The sequence below is a fragment of the Rhineura floridana genome, chromosome 7, assembly GCF_030035675.1.
Source record: "Rhineura floridana isolate rRhiFlo1 chromosome 7, rRhiFlo1.hap2, whole genome shotgun sequence".
Classification (NCBI taxonomy): Eukaryota; Metazoa; Chordata; class Lepidosauria; order Squamata; family Rhineuridae; genus Rhineura; species Rhineura floridana.
This window is the reverse complement of record NC_084486.1, coordinates 115,504,331-115,528,574: the sequence shown is the minus strand read 5'-3', so window position 1 is coordinate 115,528,574 and position 24,244 is coordinate 115,504,331. Positions and strand designations below refer to the sequence as shown.

At 42.4% G+C, this 24,244-nt stretch overlaps 1 protein-coding gene across 4 annotated transcripts in view; it reads left to right on the top strand.

Annotated features, from left to right (window-relative positions):
* LOC133389392 (phospholipid scramblase 1-like) overlaps positions 1-24,244 on the top strand; it is a 42,870-nt gene that overhangs the window by 5,086 nt on the left and 13,540 nt on the right. The window contains exons 1-3 of one of the 4 annotated variants that reach the window (XM_061636964.1): positions 5,790-5,980; positions 17,800-17,826; positions 23,108-23,251. In XM_061636964.1, coding sequence (XP_061492948.1) covers positions 17,814-17,826; positions 23,108-23,251 — 157 coding nt within the window. In that variant the 5' untranslated portion in view covers positions 5,790-5,980; positions 17,800-17,813. Of the gene's footprint in view, positions 1-5,789; positions 5,981-6,010; positions 6,143-6,185; positions 6,428-17,799; positions 17,827-23,107; positions 23,252-24,244 lie in introns of those variants that run through there. The other 3 variants (XM_061636965.1, XM_061636966.1, XM_061636967.1) reach the window with 3 other exon arrangements.

The window sequence follows — 24,244 nt, the reverse complement described above, 5'->3', positions numbered from 1 at the left end:
TGTAATTTCCCTTGCATGCATATTTCACCATCCTTTCTCACAAAACATCTATCCCCTTCAAATGTAACTTTACAACCTATTTGAGCCAATTTTCTTACTGATAGAATGTTATATTTTAAACCAGAAACCAATAACACATCTGTTAATATAGTTCCCAAATTACTCAACCTGAGCGTGCCTTTTGCAATCGTGTCTTGAGTCGATCCGTCAGCCAGATAAATCTTTTCCTGCGCCGGCTTTGAAGTGTAAAATAAACTAGAGTCTGTGATTAGGCAATTAGACGCTCCACTGTCGAGAAGCCACTTAGAGTTAATGAGTTTATTGTCCTCCTTAGTAACAAAGTTCATGCTTGTTCTCTGACTTCCAAAGTCCCTGTTATTTCTCTTCTTTAAACAATGTCTCTGTATATGTCCACGGGACCCACAAAAGTAACATATTTTATTCTCTTGCCTGCTTCTTTGATTTTGTTGTTGTTGTACAGCCACAGTCTCTTTTAACTCTGTTTTCTTATTTTCTTGTCTTCTATTCCACTCTTGTTGAAGTTTCCGTTCTACAAAGTCCAAATTCAGATGTCCGTCGGGTAAAGTTTCCAGGCTAGAGACCATGACGTCCCATTTTTGATCAAATGAAGATAACAGTATATAGACCATCCGAATGTCACTATGATGCACTCCTCTATCTTGCAGCTCAGCATTTAATCTACGAAATTCAGCCAGATGCTCTGTCATAGTCACTTCATCTGTAAAACGCATCTGATAAAGTTTCCGTGCCAAACACAGCCTGCTCCCAGCAGTTTGCTGCAAATGAGCGGCTCTTAGCTTCTCCCACATCTGATTAGCTGTCGGCTCATTACTCACCAGCAACAGTTGAGAATCAGACAGCCCCAGAGTAATAAAAGCCTTCGCTTTCTCGTCTTTCTTCAACCACGCTGCTGAAGGAGCTGCTGGAGGGGTTTTTTCTACAACATCATTCAAATCTTCTTTAATCAGAACTGCTCTCATTCTCCATTTCCAGCTGGAGTAGTTTACAGCATTCAGCCTCTCCATCGGCATCCCGGATAATAGGTTTACAGCCATGTTGTCCACTCTTACTTGCCTCTTACTTGCACTTTTGTTCTCTCTGCACCAACGTCACGTCAACGGCTCTCGAACCCGCTACCTTGTATGATAAGCTGGGCCCATAACCCCTGTTGGCGTGTGCGTGTATAGATCATACAAGGATGGAATCCAAGAGTCGCATAGAACAGGAATAAGCCAGGCCAGGCAAGTTTCTTGTAAGAGTCTTTACTAGGCAAAGACATTAGACACAGTTCTCTTCACAGACAGCTTTTCCCCCCACACCGAGCTTTTCCAAGCATCCCACCTTATCAGGCTTCCCAGCCAGCTGCTGACCTTGGCAAACCTGGCGCTCTGTTCTCACAGCTTAACCCTTCTGCTTCAGGTTTCACTCTCTTTGCTAAAAACCCTGTCTGTGAGTCTCACAGCATGCTTCACTGACCAACAGCCAGCCCATTGAAGGAGAGGGGACAATGCTGTCTTTGTGGTTAATTATGGAAGCTGAAAATTTATTATGCCAGGAAAAAAAGGTTTTACTGATTGCTCCAGGTAAGTAATTAGTTTCAAGATCTTTTTTTGCTCTTGCTGGTTGGATAGTTGAAGCCCTTTAAACACCAACATATTACAGTTTTAACTGTAACTGTGCTTTTAGAATGCTTTTCTTTTTGTCATTAAGTCATTTTGTTGATGTGTTTGCCACCCTGGTGTTGGAAGTGGGGCAAGAGGAACTCCTGTTTGGCTTCTTTTGTTTGTATTCTAGAAGGAAGATAGAGTTAGGATCCCCCAGTTGGCTAGGCTTGCCTACCTTTACTGTGCTCTTCTCTACCTTATTTTCTTCTGTTGTAAACTGATATGCTCAGGGAAGCTGACCTGCCCCTCCTTCCTTTGCCTTTTTCTTCGGCTGTCCGAGGAGAGGGGAGACATCTTTCTCTCCTGAGCCATGAGGGCAATACCCAAGCCTAGGCATTGCACCTCAAACTTAATTAGATAGTTAGAACTAGGGATGCCTTTCCTATCTACTATGTATTCCTATAATTAAAGTAGCATTCTTTATTTTACTAAGACTTAAGTCTCAGTGATGTAAATGCAGGGTAAAAGCCTGCTACTTAGGTAAATACCCACACTGGCACACACGCAGCTCAGACCACTGAGTATCTCTGCATATTTCCTGGGAGGAAAGGTGTGATATAAATTCAAAAAATAAATAACCAAAGTAGGAATTACATTCAAGGAATACCCAAGCCGTGTTCAGAAATAAAATAGAAAACATAAAACCCAATCATAAAACAATATTGAAAATATAAAAACCGAGCAGAATTAAAAACTGCAGAGATAAAATACACTAACTGGGAAAGGCTTGGGGAAAAAATAAGGTTTTCAACAAACAAAAAATAGCCATGTTGGTGGTTGCTGCATTCTAAGGGAGAATTCCAGAGAATGAGGCTAAAAGCATGTGCCTGACTCACAATATGTTTTACGGCAGGGGCATGTGGCATCATCAACAGATGTTCATCCACAGATCTAAGTGACCAGGGTGGAATGTAGGGGGGGAGAGATGGCTTCTTGTATACCCGGATCCAGAATATATACAGCTTTATACACTAGTAGCAAAACCTTTGATCTAGCCTGGTAACAAAATGGCAGCTACTATAATGCTTTCAACAGAGGTATCGCATGTTGATAGGCTGCCCCAGAGAGCAACTGCTCGGCAGTGTTGTGCACTAGTTGCAGCTTCTACACCAAATTCAAGGGCAGCCCCACATAAAGTGCATTACAGTAATAAAATTCAGAGATTACCACTGCATGGACCACTGTCACCAAGCTATCCCTGTCTAAGAATGGCAACAGCTGGCAAACAAGCTGAAAGTGGTAAAAGGAAGTCCTAGATACTAAAGACACCTGAACATCTAGCGCCAATGCTGGATCAGCTACACACCATTCTATCACGAGTGCAACCCCATTCAAAACAAGCAACTGACATAAGAACATAACAGGAGCCTGCTGGATCAGACCAGTGGCCCATCTAGTTCAGTATCTTGTTCACAAAGTGACCTACCAGATGCCTATGAGAAACCCAAAAGCAAGACCTGAATGCAAGAGCACTCTCCCCTCCTGTGGTTTCCAGAAACTGGTATTCAGGAGCATACTGTCTCGTACTATGGAGGCAAAGCAGAGCCACCATAGCAAGTAGCCATTGATTGCCTTATCTTCTATGACCAATTTCCCAGACCCAGGAACAACTTACCCACAGGGTCTTGACCTGGCATAGATTCGGTTACAGTTTGGTGGGTTTCATCCACCCCATTACAATACATCGATTCAGATGTTGAAGAGAGATAGAGCTGTGTGTCATTACACTGTGTTCCATATCTCCTAGTGACCAATCCCAGCCACTTATATAGATATTGAATAGTATTGGGGACAAGATAGAGCCTTGTGGAACCCAACAGAACTCCTAATAGGCTTAAAGGCAATGTTACTGTGTGGAATCAGCCCTATAGGGAAGGAGTGGAATCGCTATAACACAGCACCCCTTATTCTCAACTTGCAGATCTGATCCAGTAGGATGTCCTGGTCAGTGGTATCAAAGGCTGCTGAAAGATCAAGAAGAATCAACAGAGTCTCACTTCCTCTGTCTTTTTCCTACTAAAGGTCATCCATAAGGGCAACCAGGTTTGATTTGCCCCCAAAATCAGACCTGAATTCAGACTGATTGGTAAAAAAGAAGTTGAAAGGGACAGTCATTCAAATCTTTGCAGAATGTTTGGAAGTTATTCAAAACCACATTATTAGAAGGTCAACTAAAGTGCACTGGAGCAAGGAGTTGCTTAGCACTACTTTAAATACAACCCTTTATGGGTAGAAACACATTCAATGGTCTGCCAGTTCCAATATGTCTCCACCTCTCTCTTCTGAAAATGAGGCATATGACCCTAGACAAACCCGCCCCTTTTTACTGCAAAACCAGGTGGGATCAGCATGAGTGTTTGTTTTTTTAAAAAAATCAGCTTCAAAGAGATTTCACAACTGATCCGCAAATCAACCTGTTCCCCCTCCAGGTGTGGTCAATGGAAACACTTTGCTGTGGGCAAGTAGTGTGTTCACTTCACAGACATATCATGGTCAGATACTATATTTTTGTTTAATGAAGGGGATTGTTTTTAGAATGCATTATTTTGTATTTGCTTTTACAAAAACTTTTTCAATTGATATATAATTTTCTAGAAAACAGCAACAACATCCATCTGTGCAAGCATCCAGCCAACTTGTTCTGTTTTTGGTCTCTTTCCGTATGAGTAATTATTCTCTCTTTTTGGGTAGGAATGTGCCCCCCCACGCCTCAAAAGTCGAAGTAAACTATGCTAATGACCATTTATCTATTAGCAGATTTAGCGTGTTGTAAAAATCTAAATTCAGAAGATGCGTACCTAGGTAAGGAAGTACCTATCCTGAGGCAAGCCACCACACCTCACGGAAATTGGCTCAGGCTTTCACACCAGTGCTGTCATTATAATCTTTCCAACACACAATGTGCAATTCTGGAAACTTTTGAGTCCCTCTTCCTCTTATTTGAGAGATCAGCTTGGCCCCAGGAAAGATGTTGCAAGCAGAAACGCTGCGAGGCGTTCATTAATGACCTAGAATTAGGAGTGAGCAGTGAAGTGGCCAAGTTTGCTGATGATACTAAATTGTTCAGGGTTGTTAAAACAAAAAGGGATTGCAAAGAGCTCCAAAAAGACCTCTCCAAACTGAGTGAATGGGTGGAAAAATGGCAAATGCAATTCAATATAAACAAGTGTAAAATTATGCATATTGGAGCAAAAAATCTTCATTTCACATATACGCTCATGGAGTCTGAACTGGCATAAAAATGTCAACCCAGTGTGCGGCCGCTGTGAAAAAGGCAAATTCCATGCTAGGGATAATTAGGAAAGGTATTGAAAATAAAACAGCTGATATCATCATGCCATTGTATAAATCTATGGTGCGGCCACATTTGGAATACTGTGTACAGTTCTGGTCGCCTCATCTCAAGAAGGATATTATAGAGTTGGAAAAGGTTCAGAAGAGGGCAACCAGAATGATCAAGGGGATGGAGCGACTCCCTTACGAGGAAAGGTTGCGGCATTTGGGGCTTTTTAGTTTAGAGATAAGGTGGGTCAGAGAAGACATGATAGAAGTGTATAAAATTATGCATGGCATTGAGAAAGTGGAGAGAGAAAAGTTTTTCTCCCTCTCTCATAATACTAGAACTCGTGGACATTCAAAGAAGCTGAATGTTGGAAGATTCAGGACAGACAAAAGGAAGTACTTCTTTACTCAGCGCATAGTTAAACTATGGAATTTGCTCCTACAAGATGCAGTAATGGCCACCAGCTTGGATGGCTTTAAAAGAAGATTAGACAAATTCATGGAGGACAGGGCCATCATTGGCTACTAGCCATGATGGCTGTGCTGTGCCACCCTAGTCAGAGGCAGCATGCTTCTGAAAACCAGTTGCCGAAAGCCTCAGGAGGGGAGAGTGTTCTTGCACTCGGGTCCTGCTTGCGGGCTTCCCCCAGGCACCTGGTTGGCCACTGTGAGAACAGGATGCTGGACTAGGTGGGCCACTGGCCTGATCCAGCAGGCTCTTCTTATGTTCTTAAGGGGGGAGCTCTCGGTCAGCGGGCGGCACCTGGACTTGTGATATCATTTCCTCCTCCGCAAGAGCTGCCCGCTTGTCCCTCTCCACCACTTGCGTATTCCTTCCTGGCTAACCCCCTCCCCCTTCTGCCTGCTGCTTCGCCCTAGGCTTTTATCCCCACCCCCAGTCCCGCCCTTCTAGGGACGGGTAGGTCGAGGACGCTTAAGCGAGGCGTTGTGCAGCAGGTTGAGGCAGACGACCACGAAGGGGGCACCTCGGGCGCGTGGCGTCGCTAACCAAGGTAATAGTGTTTATTGTTGTTGGTTTTGCGGTACAGCGATGCGAGAGGATGGTTGAAGAAAGACGGGCGAGCACAGAGAGAGTGAGCGAGAGAAAGATTACCTCTATTTAAGGAAAGGCTCGACGTCCACCCACTCTCACGGTATCGCCTGTGTTTTGAGAGGTAATTTGCGCGCAGCGAAGCCCGTGTTAACAGGTGAACGCCAGCAGCGCCTAAACTGAGAAAGCTATAAGAGAAAACTGAGTGGACGATTGTGGGAAGTGAGAGCAGAGCCGCTCTCAACGTGGTTTTGGTATCATTTTTTCAAGGGTTGTTCTTACTGTCCCCGTACTCCGGTTCCCCAGTGGAGCCCCTACATCATTTTTGACTCTGCTCTTAATAGTTTACTCTAGGGTGACTGGTTCACCTACTTGAAACGGGCCTTATAAGAGCTCCTCTCGCTAGAAGGTAATGTGCGTTTTTTACTTCGTTCAAAACGTGGTAAGCAAAACCTTTGATGGTTTTTTTTTGGGGGGGCACTATCTTGCTCACTGCCAATTTTCATCTTGGCTCTGTCTTCCTTTATGTACGTTTATCTCTGTGGCATTCTAGACATTGCTGAATTGCCACTCCCTTAATTGAATATTCTGCCTTTTCCCCAAGGAGGTCAAGGTGTTGTATGCTGTTGTTCCCCTCCGTTTTACTCTCACAACAACCCAGTGAGGTGGGTTAGGCTGAGAGGCAGTGACTGATGTATGGTCACCCAGTGAGTTTAATGGTTGAGTGGGCATTTGAACCCAGATCCTAGCCCAAACCTCTTAACCATTATATCACACTATCTCTGTTATTCATGACCATTGGCCATGCTGGCTGGTGCTGGTGGGAGTTGAAGTCCAACCAGATGTGGAGAGCCGCAGGTTCCCCATCCCCACTGTACAGCTTAAAATGTGTAGAAACCGCGTTCAGATCTGCAGAAATTGCAGAGGTCAGGGGGTGGAGCTGATGAATATGATCCTGCTATGCCATTGACATGTTCATTCTGTGTGTGGAAGGCAACAGAATTGTGCCTGCTCACTCTGCTCCTGACCCGCATGTGAGAAACACAAAAGCTGTGTGGGGAAGTTTTCAGGAATACAATTGTATGCACATAGGAAAACCTTTCAGTCCTTCTGCCAAACATGAGGAGGTCCAGGCTGGCCTGGTGAATGCACGCTTTCCACACATGTGCACCCATTCAAAGGAAAGTTCTCAACAGGGCATATGAAGTTGTAAGTTCTTTCAAACTCGGTTCTTTCAGATTTTCAAATTGGACATTGTGAATGTATCACTCTATTCATTGTGCATTCTCTACTTAGTAGCCCCATGCTGTTCAGAGGGCCTACCCCCTCTGAGCTGTTCAGAGGGCACAGGGAGCAAAAGGGCAGATGAGAAAATAGGAAACTTTCCTGGTAAAGTTAACTCACCTCAGAATCCAAGTCAGTTACTTTTTCCCCCCTTGTCACAGTTGTAGGGTTTTCCCAGATGATCAAAATAGCAGATTTTATACTTGCATTAGCCCTACAGCAAAATCAGTACAGATCTTGTTGATAGAACCAGACTGTGAACACGCTAGTCACCAGAGCAAAGCATTTCCATTAGCCACACATGGAGCGGGAATGGTTGATCTGCTAATCAGCTGCAAAATCTCTTGGAAGCTGAATTGAAAAAAAAACCCAGGTACTAAGGCTTCTTCCACCAGGTTTTATAGTAAAAAGGGGCAGGGTTTGACTAGTGTCGTGTGCCCCTGTTTTCAGAAGAGAGAGGTGTAGATGCACTGGAAATGGCAGGACAGTGAGTGTATTTCTACTCTCAGAGTGAGATGGTCAGCCTTGCTGCGTTGCTTAAACTCTCCCTCCTTCCTCTAGTAAATGGGGTCTGGATGAGGATATCAGCACTACTGACATCATTAATGTCAGGACAGCATGGGAAAGGCTGAGTAGTTTAGCAAAGGAGTGGAAAAATACACCTTTTGACCAGTATCTTACATCACTGTTACTTGGTTCTTTGTTCAATATAGGAAATACTTTTTGTCAGTTTTGTTTCCTTATAGTTTAATAACGTCATTAAAGAGCATGTGATGTAATTTCAAAACCTTCTGCGATATGAGTCATGTCAGTGTGAAGCACACTTCTGCTGTTCTGATTTTCTGTAGAAAAAAACAGATCAAGGCTGTAAAGTTACACAGATCTTGTGTTTCACTGTTACATTCTTATATTGATTGCATAGTCCATAAGTGTTAGTGATGTGGGTTCTAAAATGCCAGTCCCTTAGCAATAGAAATGAAAGTTTCTTCTTTTTGTTTAAACATGAATTTTTTTGTGGGGGGGGATACTTTTTAAGAGGAGAATCACAAGATAACATCTGGAATAATAACGTGTAATACAGAAAAATACATAGTTTTCTAAATGTAACAAATGTACCATAAAAGAAAGAACAAGTCATGTCAAAATAGTACACAAGTAGTATAAAACTGGGTAGCCTGTAGAGAAATTGTAAATCAGGTGTGGATAATGGTGTTATTTCAATGTTCTTCACTATCAGGTCCCAGGACAGGTTACAACAATTTAAAATTCAATATTAAAAAAAACTTAAACCAAATTACAGTCAAAGGAATAGGATGGGTCCTGAAAATGCATATCTCAGTTGTCAAAGTTCAGGGTAAAGAGCATGTTAAGCATTATTGTGAGAGTAGGATTTTTATTTTTTACAAGAAATCTCTTTTTTTTTTTTTTTCAATAATTTTTATTCAGATTTTCATAAAACATACAAGACAAAATCATGAAACATTCAAAGACAAAAAACAAAATCAAAAATAGTTAAACAAAAAGAAAAAAAGAAAAAAAAAACAAAAATAAAAAATAAAGAGTAAAATATTGACTTCCCATTTGTCAAAGATCAAATCAGTTATAAGTCTATAATATATAACAATCCTGTCTCTTAAGTCATATTATAAAATCACTTTCCTCCAGTAGTTATCTTACTTAATCATCAAATCTCATAAACATTACTTTATTCTTTCCACAAAAAGTCAAAGAGAGGTTTCAATTCTTTAAGAAATATATCTATCAATTTTTTTTTCCAGATAAGCATATCGATTAATCCATCTCATTACTAATTATGATAATCTTATTGTCATAACCATAGTCAAAATAAACATTTCAATTAATCCATCACATCAGAATCTGTTAGGTTCAGTAATTTCAGTAGCCATTGTTCTATTATCCCTATTAGTTCCATTTTCCATCTTCCATCTTCAGTAGTCTTGTTAAGTCCAGTAATTTCAGTATCCAATCTTCCATTATCAGTATTCCATAATAATCTTGCTGTCAAAGCCATAGTCATATAGTAAGAGTCTAATGGGAATTACCTCTATCCCAAATATTTTCTTGCCATCCATTCTGAATAGGTTGCTGAAATACAGCTGTAAAATCATATCTCTGTTCTTTTTTTCAAAATACACTGGGTCATCTCTTGAAAGTTTTTCCATTGTCACATGGCTGCAGTTAATTCCATAGATTTTCTCTATATTGGGCTCCATCACATCATTCCAGTCCAGGAGATTATCCATGCCATTAATAACTTTATCTCTAGAATCTTCATTAATTTCTTCAGAGATAACATTGAGTTCCAAACAATAGATTTTATTTCTAAAGTCCATAGACTCCAAATCTTGTTCCTGTTCCACGTTTGTTCCAATCTCCGGGATCTCCTCTCTCACAGGGACCCCTGTTCCAGTCTCCAGGGTCTCCTCTCTCACAGGGACCCCTGTTCCAGTCTCCAGGGTCTCCTCTCTCACAAGGACCCCTATGTCTTTAATCTCCTGTGTCTCCAAACAATAGATTTTGTTTCTAAAGTCCATAGACTCCAAATCTTTTTCCTGTTCCACGTTTGTTCCAATCTCCGGGGTCTCCTCTCTCACAGGGACCCCTTCCAGGGTCACCTCTCTCACAGGGACCCCTATATCTTTAATCTCCTGCTTCATTTTACTCAATTCAACTTTCAGCTCCTTACAACCCTGTCGCAGGTTTTGTTTCGTTATCTCAATCTCATCCATTATTTTCTGAAACATAGTTATTTCCAGCTTCTCAGCCACTTTCTTAATTGCCATTTTAAAAGAAAAATATAGGAAAACCACTTCTTATTTCAGCAACAATTGGGTTAATACTCCAAACTTGGTGACATCACAGTATAAACAAAGCAGACAGCCTTATCTCTCCATAGTTAAGTAAACAAAATGCAGTTCCCAGGATCGAAACAATTAATGGCAGTCGTCAAGAAACAGATTCGTCAAAATAAAATAGACCAAAAAGAGAGTAGTCTCAGACAGTATAATATTCTTCAAAATAAAAATCTGGAATAGAAATCCCTCTTCTGTGTATATCTTTAGAATGCAAATCCAGGACAGCTTTTTGCAACAAAAACAGAGATAAGCTATTAATTAGTGCGTAGCAGAGAGAAGTTATGGCTCCCCAGTGAGATGTCAAAAACCGATCAATCTGGCAAATCTCTTTTAAACAGCAACAATTTAAGTCAAGTAAAAGAAAAATATAGAAAGAAGGGTGCTTGCCTGTTAGTGCGTTCTCTCTTAGAAGATAAGATGAACGTTCGCTTTAACAGATAGAGCTTGCTGTTGAAAATCCGTCCCACCTTCGTCGGCTGGACCTCGTCCCATAAATTAATGAGATCTGGTCGTCCCAACAAAAATAGGCTTTGAGGTTAATCTCTTCGTTTCTCCCTACCCGGGAGAAGTTTAATCAGTCAAAAAAAAAAGAAAAAACTGACTGATATATCTGAATAAGCTTCTTTTGAGGCAGGAGCCCGTCTCAAAAGCAGGCACAGGCTAAGTCACCCTTCCCGGAAGTCAATTTTTTACAAGAAATCTCATAAGTTTGACTGCCATCCAAACTCCCTTTGGACCAGGCTAAGGGAGGGATTTGGAACGGGTGGAGGAGTCTCTGCCTGCAGACTGGCCAGCATGGGCAACATTCTCAGCCCTCTCCCACTGGAATCCATGAAGCTTAATTTTAATGTGGTTCCTGTCAAGATTTGTTTTGGCACTTCTGCTGCATGAGGAAACTGCAAGATTATTGCTTTTCCTCTCCTATTCAGGGTCTACAGGTTTTGGTGGTCAGGCCAAAACGTGCTAGTCACCAGCATTCCCTACCCGCTCTTCTCCTGGTCGGCCACTCTCCCCAGGGGATCATGCTGACTTGGGTGCTGCTAGCTACAAGCACCTTCCAGCAGTGGCAATTAATACACACTCCTGCTGTAGCATCCAACTGAGGGAAGGGATTGAGCACTGCAGCTGGGAGATGCTCCAAGCATTTTCCAGCCATGGCATCCAACTCTCCCTGCCAGCCTTTCCTGCTGTAGAGCAGAAAACCTGGTGGGATGTTGGGCAGCAGAGGCTTGTCCATTAGGGTGCATGGCATGCTGCCCCATCAACCTCAGGCTGCCTTCAAGCCAGCCCTCACCTGCCTACCATCTTCCTTACAACCATTCAGGGTGGCTCTGCTTGTCATTGGCTGGCCATTTATCGTGCCTGCCAGAGAGCAGCACCATATCCTCCTTGAAGTCCCTTCATGGAGTTATTGAAGCCTACCCCTTAGTGACCCACTTACGAGTGATAAAAAAGGAACAGAAATTAACCAGTGGCTACCCCTCACTATGCTATTGGAGGTCGCTGATTCATCGGGTCGCCATAAGTCACAACCCCTTACTAACTTCCTCTTTCTTTCTTAGTTGCTTAACAGTCCAACCAGTGACTTGCGAAGTCAGATGTTTGAATCTTGTTTCGGCCATGAACTTACTTAGTGGCCACAGGAAAATCGTCAGCCACTCAGATCTGGTCCCTTAAGGGAGAAACTATATCTTCCTATCTTACAGGATTGTTGTAAAGATTATCTTAATGAACGTGATGCACTTTGACTTCTCTCTAGCATAAAGTAGCTAGTTGTAAATGTCAGTGGCCACATGGAGACAAAGAAGCCCTGCCAACTGAGTTGTTCTGCACAATGACTTTTGACGATAAGAGCCAACACCTTTATTTTATTAAAACTGCTTATTAGTGGGATGGCACTTTTCGAATTGTGCCGGGCAACAAATTTTGAGTTGATGCTACAGATGTAATATTGCTGTGATGTGATCAAATAAGTAAATTGTCAGCAACAGCCTGGCTGTTGCATTTTGTACCAGCTGAAGCTTCAGCATACTTTTTTGAGGGCAGCCCCATGTGGAGCGTGTTGCAGTAATTTAATCTGAAATTATTCAGAACATGTATAACTGTAGCAAGATCAGGCTTCCTCAGGAAAGTCACAGCTGGTGCACCTGCCAAAGCTAGGTAAAAATGTCCCTGGCCATAACTGTCACCTTCCTCTCTAGGAGAGAGGCTGGGTCTAGGTGCTACTTTAGGGGAAGCATAACTTCCCATCCAGAACATCCTGAACAGTTGTTTCTGATTCAGTGTCATCTATCCCTCCTATTAACAGTACTTCCATCTTGTTTGGATAAATATGATTACTGTGGACCATATTCCTATACTTTCAGGCTTTTTCTGTGTATGCCTGTCTCCATGATGCTTGAACGCTGGGAGCCTTGAGTCAAGAGCATCTCCCCTTCCACAATCCCTATAAGAGTTCTGAGCAGTGCAAGTAATATAATTTGAACATTTATTTATTTATTTATTATTTGATTTATATCCTACCCTTCCTCCCAGTTGGAGCCCAGGGTGGCAATCAACTGCTTGTTTGAGACTAGTTCATTGTAATAGGTGTGAAGACTGAAGTTTTACTTTCAGGATTGCTCCTGAATGTAATTCCATACGTAAAAAGCAAAGGTAGCCATTTTGGTACAGAAGAAAGCACTCTAAAATCTTTTTAAGTTCCCCAGAACTGCTTTGTGATGTTTTGACTGGTCCAAATAAAGGTATGGCCCAACTGTGGATTTTGGAGATTGTTCCATGCAGGCTTTACAATGGAAAATTCATGCCTGGGTTAAGAGCAACAATTACTATAGCATGTGTTTCACTTGAAGATTCCAGGTCATTTTTCAAAAAATCAAAGTGGGTTCTAATGAAATGTTTGCCAATGTAGAGCTTGGCCCAGAACAAACACAACAGTAGGAAAATGTAAACTCTGGATTGCAAAAGGTCCTCTGAAACTAAATAGCATTCCTGTGTGCTGTGCATAGCTGAAGAAGTGAAAAGTGACCTGGTAGATTTTCTTTGTGTCAGGTTGCAACCCTATACAATGAGAGTAAAGTTAAACATGATGGGACTCACTTCTGAGTAGGCATGTATAGGATTGCACTGTAAATTAGAAATATTCAATAGAATTAATATTATATAGCACTTCCTGGAGTCCCAAGTCCTTGATTACTCTTTTATCAGATCCTCAAGGTGAAGGCAATATGTTGAACTTGGATGCCTAATGATATCCCTTGTCTAGCAAAAATTCTTTTTAGGTTGCACATCCATACCACTCATTCCTGTTGGACTGCATTCATACCAGATTCATCCATACCCCTCCAGAGGGAGGACCATTTTTGTTGCCATTTGTTTTCAGCTTTGCCTTTCAGCATCTCGGCTTGTGTCTTCAGTTTCCTATACATAAGTACTTGATTCTCCTTTGAATTCATGCATAAGAACATAAGAAGAGCCTGCTGGATCAGGCCAGTGGCCCATCTAGTCCAGCATCCTGTTCTCACAGTGGCCAACCAGGTGCCTGGGGGAAGCCCGCAAGCAGGACCCGAGTGCAAGAACACTCTCCCCTCCTGAGGCTTCCGGCAACTGGTTTTCAGAAGCATGCTGCCTCTGACTAGGGTGGCACAGCACAGCCATCACGGCTAGTAGCCATTGATAGCCCTGTCCTCCATGAATTTGTCTAATCTTCTTTTAAAGCCGTCCAAGCTGGTGGCCATTACTGCATCTTGTGGGAGCAAATTCCATAGTTTAACTATGCGCTGAGTAAAGAAGTACTTCCTTTTGTCTGTCCTGAATCTTCCAACATTCAGCTTCTTTGAATGCCCACGAGTTCTAGTATTATGAGAGAGGGAGAAGAACTTTTCTCTATCCACTTTCTCAATGCCATGCATAATTTTATACACTTCTATCATGTCTCCTCTGACCCGCCTTTTCTCTAAACTAAAAAGCCCCAAATGCTGCAACCTTTCCTCATAAGGGAGTCGCTCCATCCCCTTGATCATTCTGGTTGCCCTCTTCTGAACCTTTTCCAACTCTATAATATCCTTTTTGAGATGAGGCGACCAGAACTGTACACAGTATTCCAAATGCGTCCGCACCATAGATTTATACAACAGCATTATGATATCAGCTGTTTTATTTTCAGTACCTTTCCTAATTATCGCTAGCATGGAATTTGCCTTTTTCACAGCTGCATCTGTACTCTCAGCCACATCCTTGTGATATGTTTGACATCATGTGCTGGAAAACCTGGGTGTGGGTGGGAGAGGAACTAGAATCTTGAAACTGGTGAGGCCGGAAATCATAAAGTAGCTGAAATTAGTTTATGCTAAAAAAAGAAAAAAAGGTTTCCTGTGGTGATCCCCAATAAGGTGGCTATATAAGGGGTTAAGGAGGATGTATTTTTGAGGAGGGTGGAAAACAGTCAGAGGAGGGAAGATGACGTTCTAGGACTAGTCAACAAATGAAACATTAATAAGTTCCTAGAGTCCAGATGGCATACTTCTGAATTTCTTGAGAAAGACTCAAATATCAAATTGCTGATCTAAGATAAATATTTTTCTTATCACTAAAATTAGCATCCTTAATGGAGACTGGAAAGAAGCCAACATAATGCTCATTTTTTAAAAAAAATGGATAAGGGGAAAGAAAGCTAGGGTATTACAACCCAGATAGCCTAACACCTGTCTGGGTAAATTGGTGAAAGCATTATTAAAGACAGACTTACTAAGCATATAAAAGTAAAAGCCTTGTCAAAGAAGAATCAGTATGGCTTCTGCAAAGGGAAGTCCTGCCTTGCTATCCTGGAGTTTTTGAGAGTGTAATCAGTCCTAATCATGTGCTTGATTTAGTAGATATTGGGTTGAACCCAGACTTCCATTTGCAGAAAGTGTCCTGTCATTCAAGGAAAGGACTGAGATCCAATTGCCTTCCCTCTTCCTCCAGCAGCAGTACCCCATGAGTGGAGGTCTACTCATGGAAACTCTGGATCCAACTCATTATGTAGTTGAGATTCCATAAAAACACTTGACAAGAGCTCCTTCAGATATTCAAACTGCACAGAGGAAGGAGCACAGCTGTGCTTGCTGGCAGGGCTGGTTGTAAAGGGCGGCCAGGTGGGGCACTGGCCCGAGGGCCCCTGGAGCTATAGGGGCCCCTAAGGGGCCCATCCGATCCCCTTCCGTGATCCGTGGCAACAGCCGTGGATCGCAGGGCAGGAGCTTCCGCCTGCCTGCCATTCCCTCACCCCACCTACCTGTCTCCTGCCTTTTAGCATTGCCCTTAATGAAGATGGTGGCCGAGGTTTCTCTAAGGTGCTGAAGCCCCTGCTGCCATCTTGGTTGATGGCAGAGATGCGCACGCGTAGCATACACATGTGCCATCAACCAAGATGGCAGCGGAGGCTTCATCCCCTTAGGGAAACCGTGTCCGCCATCTTGGTTAATGGCAATGCTAAAAGACAGGACACAGGTAAGTGGGGCAAGGGAATGGTGGGCAGGCGGAAGCTGCTGCCCTGCGATCCGCAGCTGTTGCTGTGGATAGCGGAGGGGCCCCTGTAGCTCCAGGGGAAGGGGAGGCAGAGACAGGTAGGTGGGGTGTGGGGCCACGCACATGCACACATGTGTGCACATGCTGTGGCCCAGGGCAAGCTGATGTCCAGGGGCCCCAGCATGCCTGAGGCCGGCCCTGCTTGCTAGCCCACTCCCAACCGTGCCATCCATCCTCCCCACCTCTAACGCAAAAGTCTGTCATGGAAGCCTGTGTGTGGTATGCTGTGAGTAACCAGAAAGGAGATCTTGATGATAGCTCAGTGAAAATGTCAACTTGGTATGCAGTGCTGATGGAAAACGCAAATTCCACACTAGGAATTATTAGGAAAGAGACATTTCATTTTCAAAAATTGTATAGCCTTGATATAAATATTGTACTGCTTCCATATAAATATATGGTACGGCTACATTTTGAGTACTGTGTATATAGTCTGGCCTTCCTGTCTCAAAAAGCATATTGTGATGCAGGAAAGGGCAAGCAGGTTGTGCTTGCATCCTGCTTTCACGCTTGCCATAGGCAGCTGAACAGGATACTGGGCTAGATAGGCCATTGGCCTGATCCAGCAGGCTCTTCCTATGTTCTTAATCAAGGAACTTGGAGCATCTTGCTATGATGACCTGTGATGGCATTTGGAGTCTTTTAGAGCAGACAAAATATCAAATCGGGAAGAAATGATAGAGATTTATAAAGCTAGGTATGTTGTTAGGAAAGTGAACAAAAGGAATGTCACCTATTGAAACTGTTTGGTAGTAAGTTCAGAATAGAGTGACCCAGTTAGCATAGATCAGAAACTATCACTTCTATTTTAGATCTGTGCCCAAACCCAGAACCATGGTTAATTATAATTGTGGTTTGTTGAAACAAGCCAGTTTCTTAAAATAATAAACAAACTATAGATAGTATTAACCAGATTTTGTCAAGTTTACATTATTATGATTTATTACTCGCTTCATACCCAAAGGTCCCCAAGTGACTTGACAATGTTAAAACAAAAACAACACAGCAAACTTTGGTTAAACAAAAATGGATGCTCCCGAACTCCTCATTCTTGTAACATTAAACTGTGGTTTAGCATTAACATTTGAACTAGCCTGGTATTTCTTCACATAATGCATAATTAATATATAGAACTCACTGCCACAAGATGTGCCAATAGTCACTCTCTTAGAAAGCTTTAAAAAGAGATAGATCTATCAATATATATTGGCCTATATGGTGAAAAGTAAACTCTTAGTTTGAAGATTGTCAGCCACTAAATACCAGTTGTTCAGGCGGGGGGGGAGTAACAGCAGGAGAGAGCCTATTGCTTTCATGCCCTGTCTGTGGGCTTCCCAGGGGCATCTGGTCAACTATAGGGGCATCTGGTTGCCACCCTTCCTTTGGGAGGAAGAGTGGGATATTAATTCAATAAATAATAATAATAATGTGAAAAATGGTGGAAAAGATGGACTTTTGCATCTCTGACTGAGCAGGGTGGTTACGGTTACTGTGTTCTTATAAATGGGCACAGTGGGGCAGATTGAATATGTAATGTAATGTTGTATTTCTAGGCCGCCTTTCAGCCAAAAAGGCCCCCAAGGCAGCTTACACACAAATAAAAACACAAATACAAATAAAAACAATACAATTTACAAAAAAAAATCAAACTAACAAAGTCCTAACATCTCTAAAAAAAACAGGAGCAGCAAACCAAAACCATTCATCTTCCTGGTAAAGGGCAGTCCCCAGAAAAATGTCACTAAGAGCAGGGGTGGGGAGCAGGGCAGGTGGAAAAGCATGCCCCTTGATGGTCCCAGCACAGTCTCATCCCTGCAGCAGCACGACTCAGCCTGCAGCTCCTCCTGATAAGGTCCAGGCAGAGGGGTGGAATATCTGTATAATTATGTGCTTAATATGGATACAGGCTTCAGTCACGCCAAGGGAAGAGCTAGGTTTTACTACATTTTTTCCTTAGTGAATGCCACACTAATACCACATAATATGCAATTGTGGGGAGGGGGTAAGTATGACCATGTTGCTTTAAAAAAACACACAACTTTTTCTTTTTCAGGTATACAAAGCTCCATGGAACTCCAGTGTGAGTAATATCTTTTTCTGCCTTAATTGACTTTTACAAGGATTGTCAATAAAGCCTTATTTCACTAAATGCCACCTGTGTGCCTATTTTGGCTCCTGTTGTTAGACAGGAGAAGTGGCACAGTAGAGCACTTGCAGAAACAGGAATCTTACGGGTAATGTGGGCTGTATCCAAAGCTGCTAGTGTGCATGTAGAACACGACAGGACTTCAACTTCCTCTTCATGCATCCTCAAAAGCTACTCCAAAGGGTTGGTTGGGGACTGTTCAGGCAGATTTTGGGTGTGTGCAGGGGGCTGCGGGGGAGGAAAAGAAGAAGGTAAAGTCCACTCACACAGCACTGGATAATCAAATCTTAAAACATGGATTACTTTTAATGATTTAATGAGGAATTTAAGTTATTTGGGCAAACATTACCAGGTTTTCACCAACTTTTCTGGAGAAATGCCACTGGAATTAATTGAATATTTCTTTTTGTTTTATTGTAGCTCCAATATTTGCTTTACTGTTTAAATATTTCATTTTTGGCATTTGATAATTTAGGTTGCAGTCCCAAAATCATGTATGAACCAGATCTTGCAATATAAAATATTTGTGGAAACATTTTCTGCCCTAGCAAAACTAGGGTAGAAGTCAGTTAAAAAAAAGTTCAAGGAGCCATGTTGGTTCACAAGAAAAAATGTAAAATCTAAATCCATTGTAGGACAACGTACAGGATTGTGCTATAAACCTGGTTGAACAATGAGGTGCAAGTATGGTTCTCGGTGTTCATGGCTGCAGAAACTGCAAGACAAGCCGAAATTCAGCAGGTGAACTGTTCCCCTCACTGTGTCTACACTGACAGTAGAAGTTGTGCCTGTTCAGTTTTTGCCTACGGTTCAACTGTTAAAGCAGGGATGGAAAAGCTGTGGCTCTCTGGATGCTATTGGGACTCCAGCTCCCATCAGCCCCAGCCACAATGGCCAATGGTCAGGGATGATGGAAGTTGTAGGTTCTCTATTACTGTGTTAAAGACACATCACCTCTGGGAAGAGAATTTTTTTTAGCAGCCCTAGGTGTAAAGTAAGTTAAATAGTAATTGCAAGGATAGTACATTTGGAAATTACAAACTCTGTATAGTTCAGGCATAGGAACCTGCGCTATACTGATTCAGACCACTGATCCACCTAATTCAGTACTATTTACATTAACCCCCAGCAGACTGTTATGATTTCAGACAGCGGTCTTTCCCAACCCAACTTGATTATACATATTTTATGCAAGTAGATATTCTGCTTGATGCATTCTGCCAAATGGTGTATTTCTGAAAATGTAAATTTCAGAACTTGGAATCTGAGAATTTTTCTCATTGATTTGACACATCCAAAATCAAAATACTACTTTTTAAGTTAAACAATATATTTGTTGGATTTATTGAACGATCAGTGTAAAAATAAGCATCTTGAATAGACTGAAATTCTGGTGAATGTTCTCAGTGATTTGAATATTAATTAACACAGTGGAGTAAATGTTTATTATAGGTTGTTATCAGTACCAACTGGTGTGGTAAGGTGGAACTGCCACAGAGTTGTTATCTTAACACCAGCATTGTTGCTGCTTACTTGGATCGTGATGAGGCAGGTTGAGGGTAGGATGCACTGATGAACTGTCAGGAGTGCTGGAACGGCTTGGTCAGTGTATCTGTGCAGCCCTGACGTCACCACCACTCTGCACAGTGCTGGCCAGGTAAGCTTCAATGAGACTGATGTCAGAAGGATAGCTCCACCCCACAACAATGGCTGCTACTGGTAGCCACACGCCATCCTTTAATAAAAATTCGCCGGGGGTTGACAATTAAAAATAAAACAGGAAAAATACAATTTAAAAATAAATATAAATCAAATAAGGATTAAAATGCACATATTATAAAACAATAACAAGACCCTTACAAGATTCTGAAAGCTTGGTAAAATAATAAAAAAAGGTTGTTGCCTAGCACCAAATAAAAAAGTAGGTACCAGCTGAGACTTTCTGAGGAAAGCACTGCACATTTGGGATGTTACACTAGAAAGGTCCTCTCCCTGGTAAGCCACCTGTAACTCTTCAGATGGCGGGGGAAACTGTAGAAAGATCTCTACTGTAGGCTCTGTGCTAAAAGTGTTTTGCGTTGACATTTTCTCTTTGCATAGATGGATATTTTTCTTTTTAACATAGTGATATTGGCATAACTGGCATAGCTTAAATACCGATTGGCATAGCTTAAATACCGATCCAAAGACAGCGGGTTGGAAACGCAAGGATTTGAAAGGTACAGGAGACACTGGGAGAGAGAAAGGGATGCACGGCAAAGCTCACGGTATATTAATGGAGGAATCCAATCAGGACAAAAGAGACTTCTGGTGTCTATATACCAACGCGCGGAGCTTGGAAAACAAGCAAGACGAGCTTGAAGTCTTAGTGCATCAAGGCAAATATGACTTCATAGGGATAACAGAGACTTGGTGGGATTACTCCCATGATTGGAATATAGCCATTCAAGGATATAAACTCTACAGAAAGAATAGAAGCAACAGAAAAGGAAGGGGAGTAGCATTATACATCAAAGACAAATACACCTCTTTGGAAATCCAACAGAGCGAACAAAGGGGTCCGGTAGAGACCATTTGGGTAAAAATAAATGGAGAAACAAATAAAACCGACATGATAGTAGGTGTCTACTACAGACTCCCTGGCCAAGAAGAGGTGGTAGACGAGGCCTTTCTCAAACAAATCTCTGAAATCTCAAGGAGGCAAGAAGTAGTAGTGATGGGGGACTTCAACTACCCGGGTATCTGCTGGGAGACAAACTCTGCGAAGCACAAAGCCTCCAACAAATTCCTGATGGGCCTTGCTGATAATTTCCTCTTTCAAAAAGTAGAAGAAGGAACAAGGGGATCGGCAATCCTGGACCTGATCTTAACTAACAGGGATGAATTGGTCATGGGAATTAAAGCGGTCGGTACCTTGGGGGAAAGTGACCACATAATGCTGGAATTCGTCATTCTGGGGAAAGCCAAAGAAGAATATAGTAAAATATGGACCTTGGATTTCAGGAAAGCCGATTTTAGCAAGCTCAGGGAAAGGATGGGTAGGATCCCGTGGCTAGATAGACTAAAGAAAAAAGGAGCCCAAGAAGCGTGGGAGTTCATGAAGAACGTATTACAAAAAGCGCAATCGCAAACAATTCCAAAGAGGAAGAAAAACGGAAGACATCGGAAAAAGCCAGTGTGGCTACATGGAATCTGGTGGAGGAGGTAAAAATAAAAAGAGCATGGAAGGAAGGACGCATCACCAAGGAAGAGTACCGACGAGCGGATCGGGCTTGCAGGAGTAGCGTAAGGAAAGCTAAAACCCAGAATGAGCTGAGGCTGGCGAGGGAAGCGAGGAACAACAAAAAGGGGTTTTTCAGATATGTTCGAAGCAAGAGAAAGACCAAGGAAACGGTGGGACAGCTGCTCAATGAGGAGGGCAAAATATTGACAGATAACAAGGAAAAGGCAGAACTGCTCAACACCTATTTTGCCTCCATTTTCTCCCAAAAAGGGAACAGTGTACAACCTTGCATCGGTAGCAATCTCAATAAGGGGTCGGGATTGCAGTTCAAGATTGATAAGGAGATAGTCAGGAAATACCTAGTTAACCTAAATGAGTTCAAATCTCCAGGGCCTGATGAACTGCATCCCAGAGTATAGAAGGAACTTGCTGATGTACTCTCGGAACCTCTTGCCATCATCTTTGAGAAATCCTGGAGAACGGGAGAGGTGCCGGAGGATTGGAGACGGGCAAACGTTGTCCCGCTCTTTAAAAAGGGTAAAAAAGAAGATTCGGGGAATTACAAGCTGGTCAGTCTGACTATTAGAACGGATAATAAAAGAGTTCATTGGCAACTATCTAGATGACAATGCTGTGATTAGTAGGAGCCAGCATGGGTTTGTCAAGAAAAAATCCTGTCAAACTAATCTCATCTCTTTTTTTGATCGGGTCACTAGCTTAGTAGATGGTGGAAATGCTGTAGATGTCATCTATCTAGATTTCAGCAAAGCGTTTGACAAAGTCCCCCACGACCTTTTGATTAGCAAACTGGTCAAACGTGGACTACATGGAAATACTGTCAGATGGATTCACAACTGGTTGGAAAACCGTACTCAAAGAGTGGTCGTCGGTGGCTCTGCTTCGGACTGGAAGGAGGTTTCGAGTGGAGTGCCACAGGGTTCTGTCCTGGGGCCGATACTCTTCAACATTTTTATCAATGACTTAGATGACGGGGTGGAGGGAAGCCTTATGAAGTTTGCGGATGATACGAAACTGGGAGGGATAGCTAACACAATGGAAGACAGGAATAAAATCCAAAGGGACCTGGATAGACTAGAAAATTGGGCTGAAATTAATAAAATGAAATTCAATAAAGACAAATGCAAGATTCTGCATTTAGGCCACAAAAACAAAATGCACGGGTACAGGATGGGAAATACCCGGCTTAGCAGTAGTACGTGTGAGAAGGACCTTGGAATTGTAGTGGACCACAAGTTGAACATGACCCAGCAGTGTGATGCTGCGGCAAAAAAGGCAAACACGGTTTTGGGCTGCATAAACAGAGCTATAGTTTCCAGGTTGAGGGAAGTAATAGTCCCACTATATTCTGTATTAGTCAGGCCTCATCTGGAATACTGCGTTCAGTTCTGGGCGCCTCATTTTAAGAAAGATATAGACAAGTTGGAGCGGGTTCAGAAGAGGGCGACGACGATGATAGCCGGTATGGAGAACAAGTCTTATGAGGAAAGGTTGAAGGAACTTGCCATGTTCAGTCTGGTGAAGAGAAGGCTGAGGGGTGACATGATTGCACTCTTTAAGTACCTGAAGGGCTGTCACATAGAGGAGGGTACAGATTTGTTCTCTGCTGCCCCAGAGGGTAGGACTAGGTCTAATGGTTTTAAGTTGCAGGAGCGTAGATTCAGACTGGACATTAGAAGGAACTTCTTGACAGTAAGGGCAGTTCGGCAATGGAACCGACTGCCTAGGGAGGTGGTGGGATCGCCTTCGCTGGATGTCTTCAAGCAGAGGCTGGACAGCTATCTGCGGGAGATGCTCTAGCTGTGGATTTCCTGCTGTGAGCAGGGGGTTGGACTTGATGGCCTACATGGCCCCTTCCAGCTCTATGATTCTATGATTCTATCTATGATTCTATGATAACTAAGCATTCTTCCTTATGAATATAATATGAGGGTTCAAGGAGTGAGGTTTTGAAATGTCTTTCCATTCTTTCAGCAAATAAATCTGCACCTGTACCACCGGCTGCTGGATATCCTGGGCCTGGACCACAACCACCCTATGGATACCCTCAGTATGCCCCTGGGCCAAGTCAGTATACCCCTGGGCCAAGTCAGTATGCCCCTGGGCCGGGTTTTCCAGGTAAGCAATATGCATGTAAACTTGTATTTTAAATTGTTGTGAGACACCCCAAGATTACTTGTAATGACAGGTTGGATATAAATTATTTCCATTAAAACCTTTCCAATATGACCAAAGCACTTGGACTAATTGTGGGAACATCCATATTTCTATTCAAACAGCAGCTTCCTGTGCTCTTAATTCAGAAGTTCTTTAGGTCAATCTGATATGGGTAACCATCCAGTGCTACTACTTCTGCATAAAACTAATGGAACAAATACTTCTCACCAGCAGAGAACATCCTCTGATCAATGCCTTGCAGCTGCAAAAGCCTTCTTTTGGAAGCAAAATATTCTTGTATTCAAATGAATTTAAATTATGACCTCAGTCAATTATCATAATTTTAATTATGTTTCTTTAAAAGCAGCAGTGGCTGGTGAGGTGGTGCAACTAGTTCTTTTGCGGAAGCCTCATTGCAGTGAATGGGGTGGTGCTGTATGAGGACTGCAATGTTTTTGCCCAGCTCTTTGTGTTTCAATAAAACTTGTGTGTTGTAAAAGACTTTTGCCATTAATACCAAAAAAAAAAGGGTTCAGCACCCATCATACTCTGGCAGCTACTGGGACCCATGCACCCCAACCATGCCCAATAGATTGAAGCCTACCCCACCAGTCAGACTTGCTGCCACTTGGTTTCCCCAGCAGTGCTACAGCCATAGAGCAGCCAGTCACTTATCCCTCCCCCTGGATATGTATAGATGGATTATCAGCATCAAGATGAAAAGTTCAAGGCCTTGATCCTATACATACTTTCCTGTGCATAAGTCTCATTGAAATCAGTTACACTGTACGTTTTCCAGTCATCTATTTTCATTCCAAAAGTAACCCAGGTAACAAGATTAGTACAAAAAAAGTTTAATAGGGTTCATTAATCACTTCTCAAATGGGTGACAGAAGTAGAGAGAGTGAGAACAAGTATAGATTTGGATTGGTTTTGATATGAAATGTTTGTTTA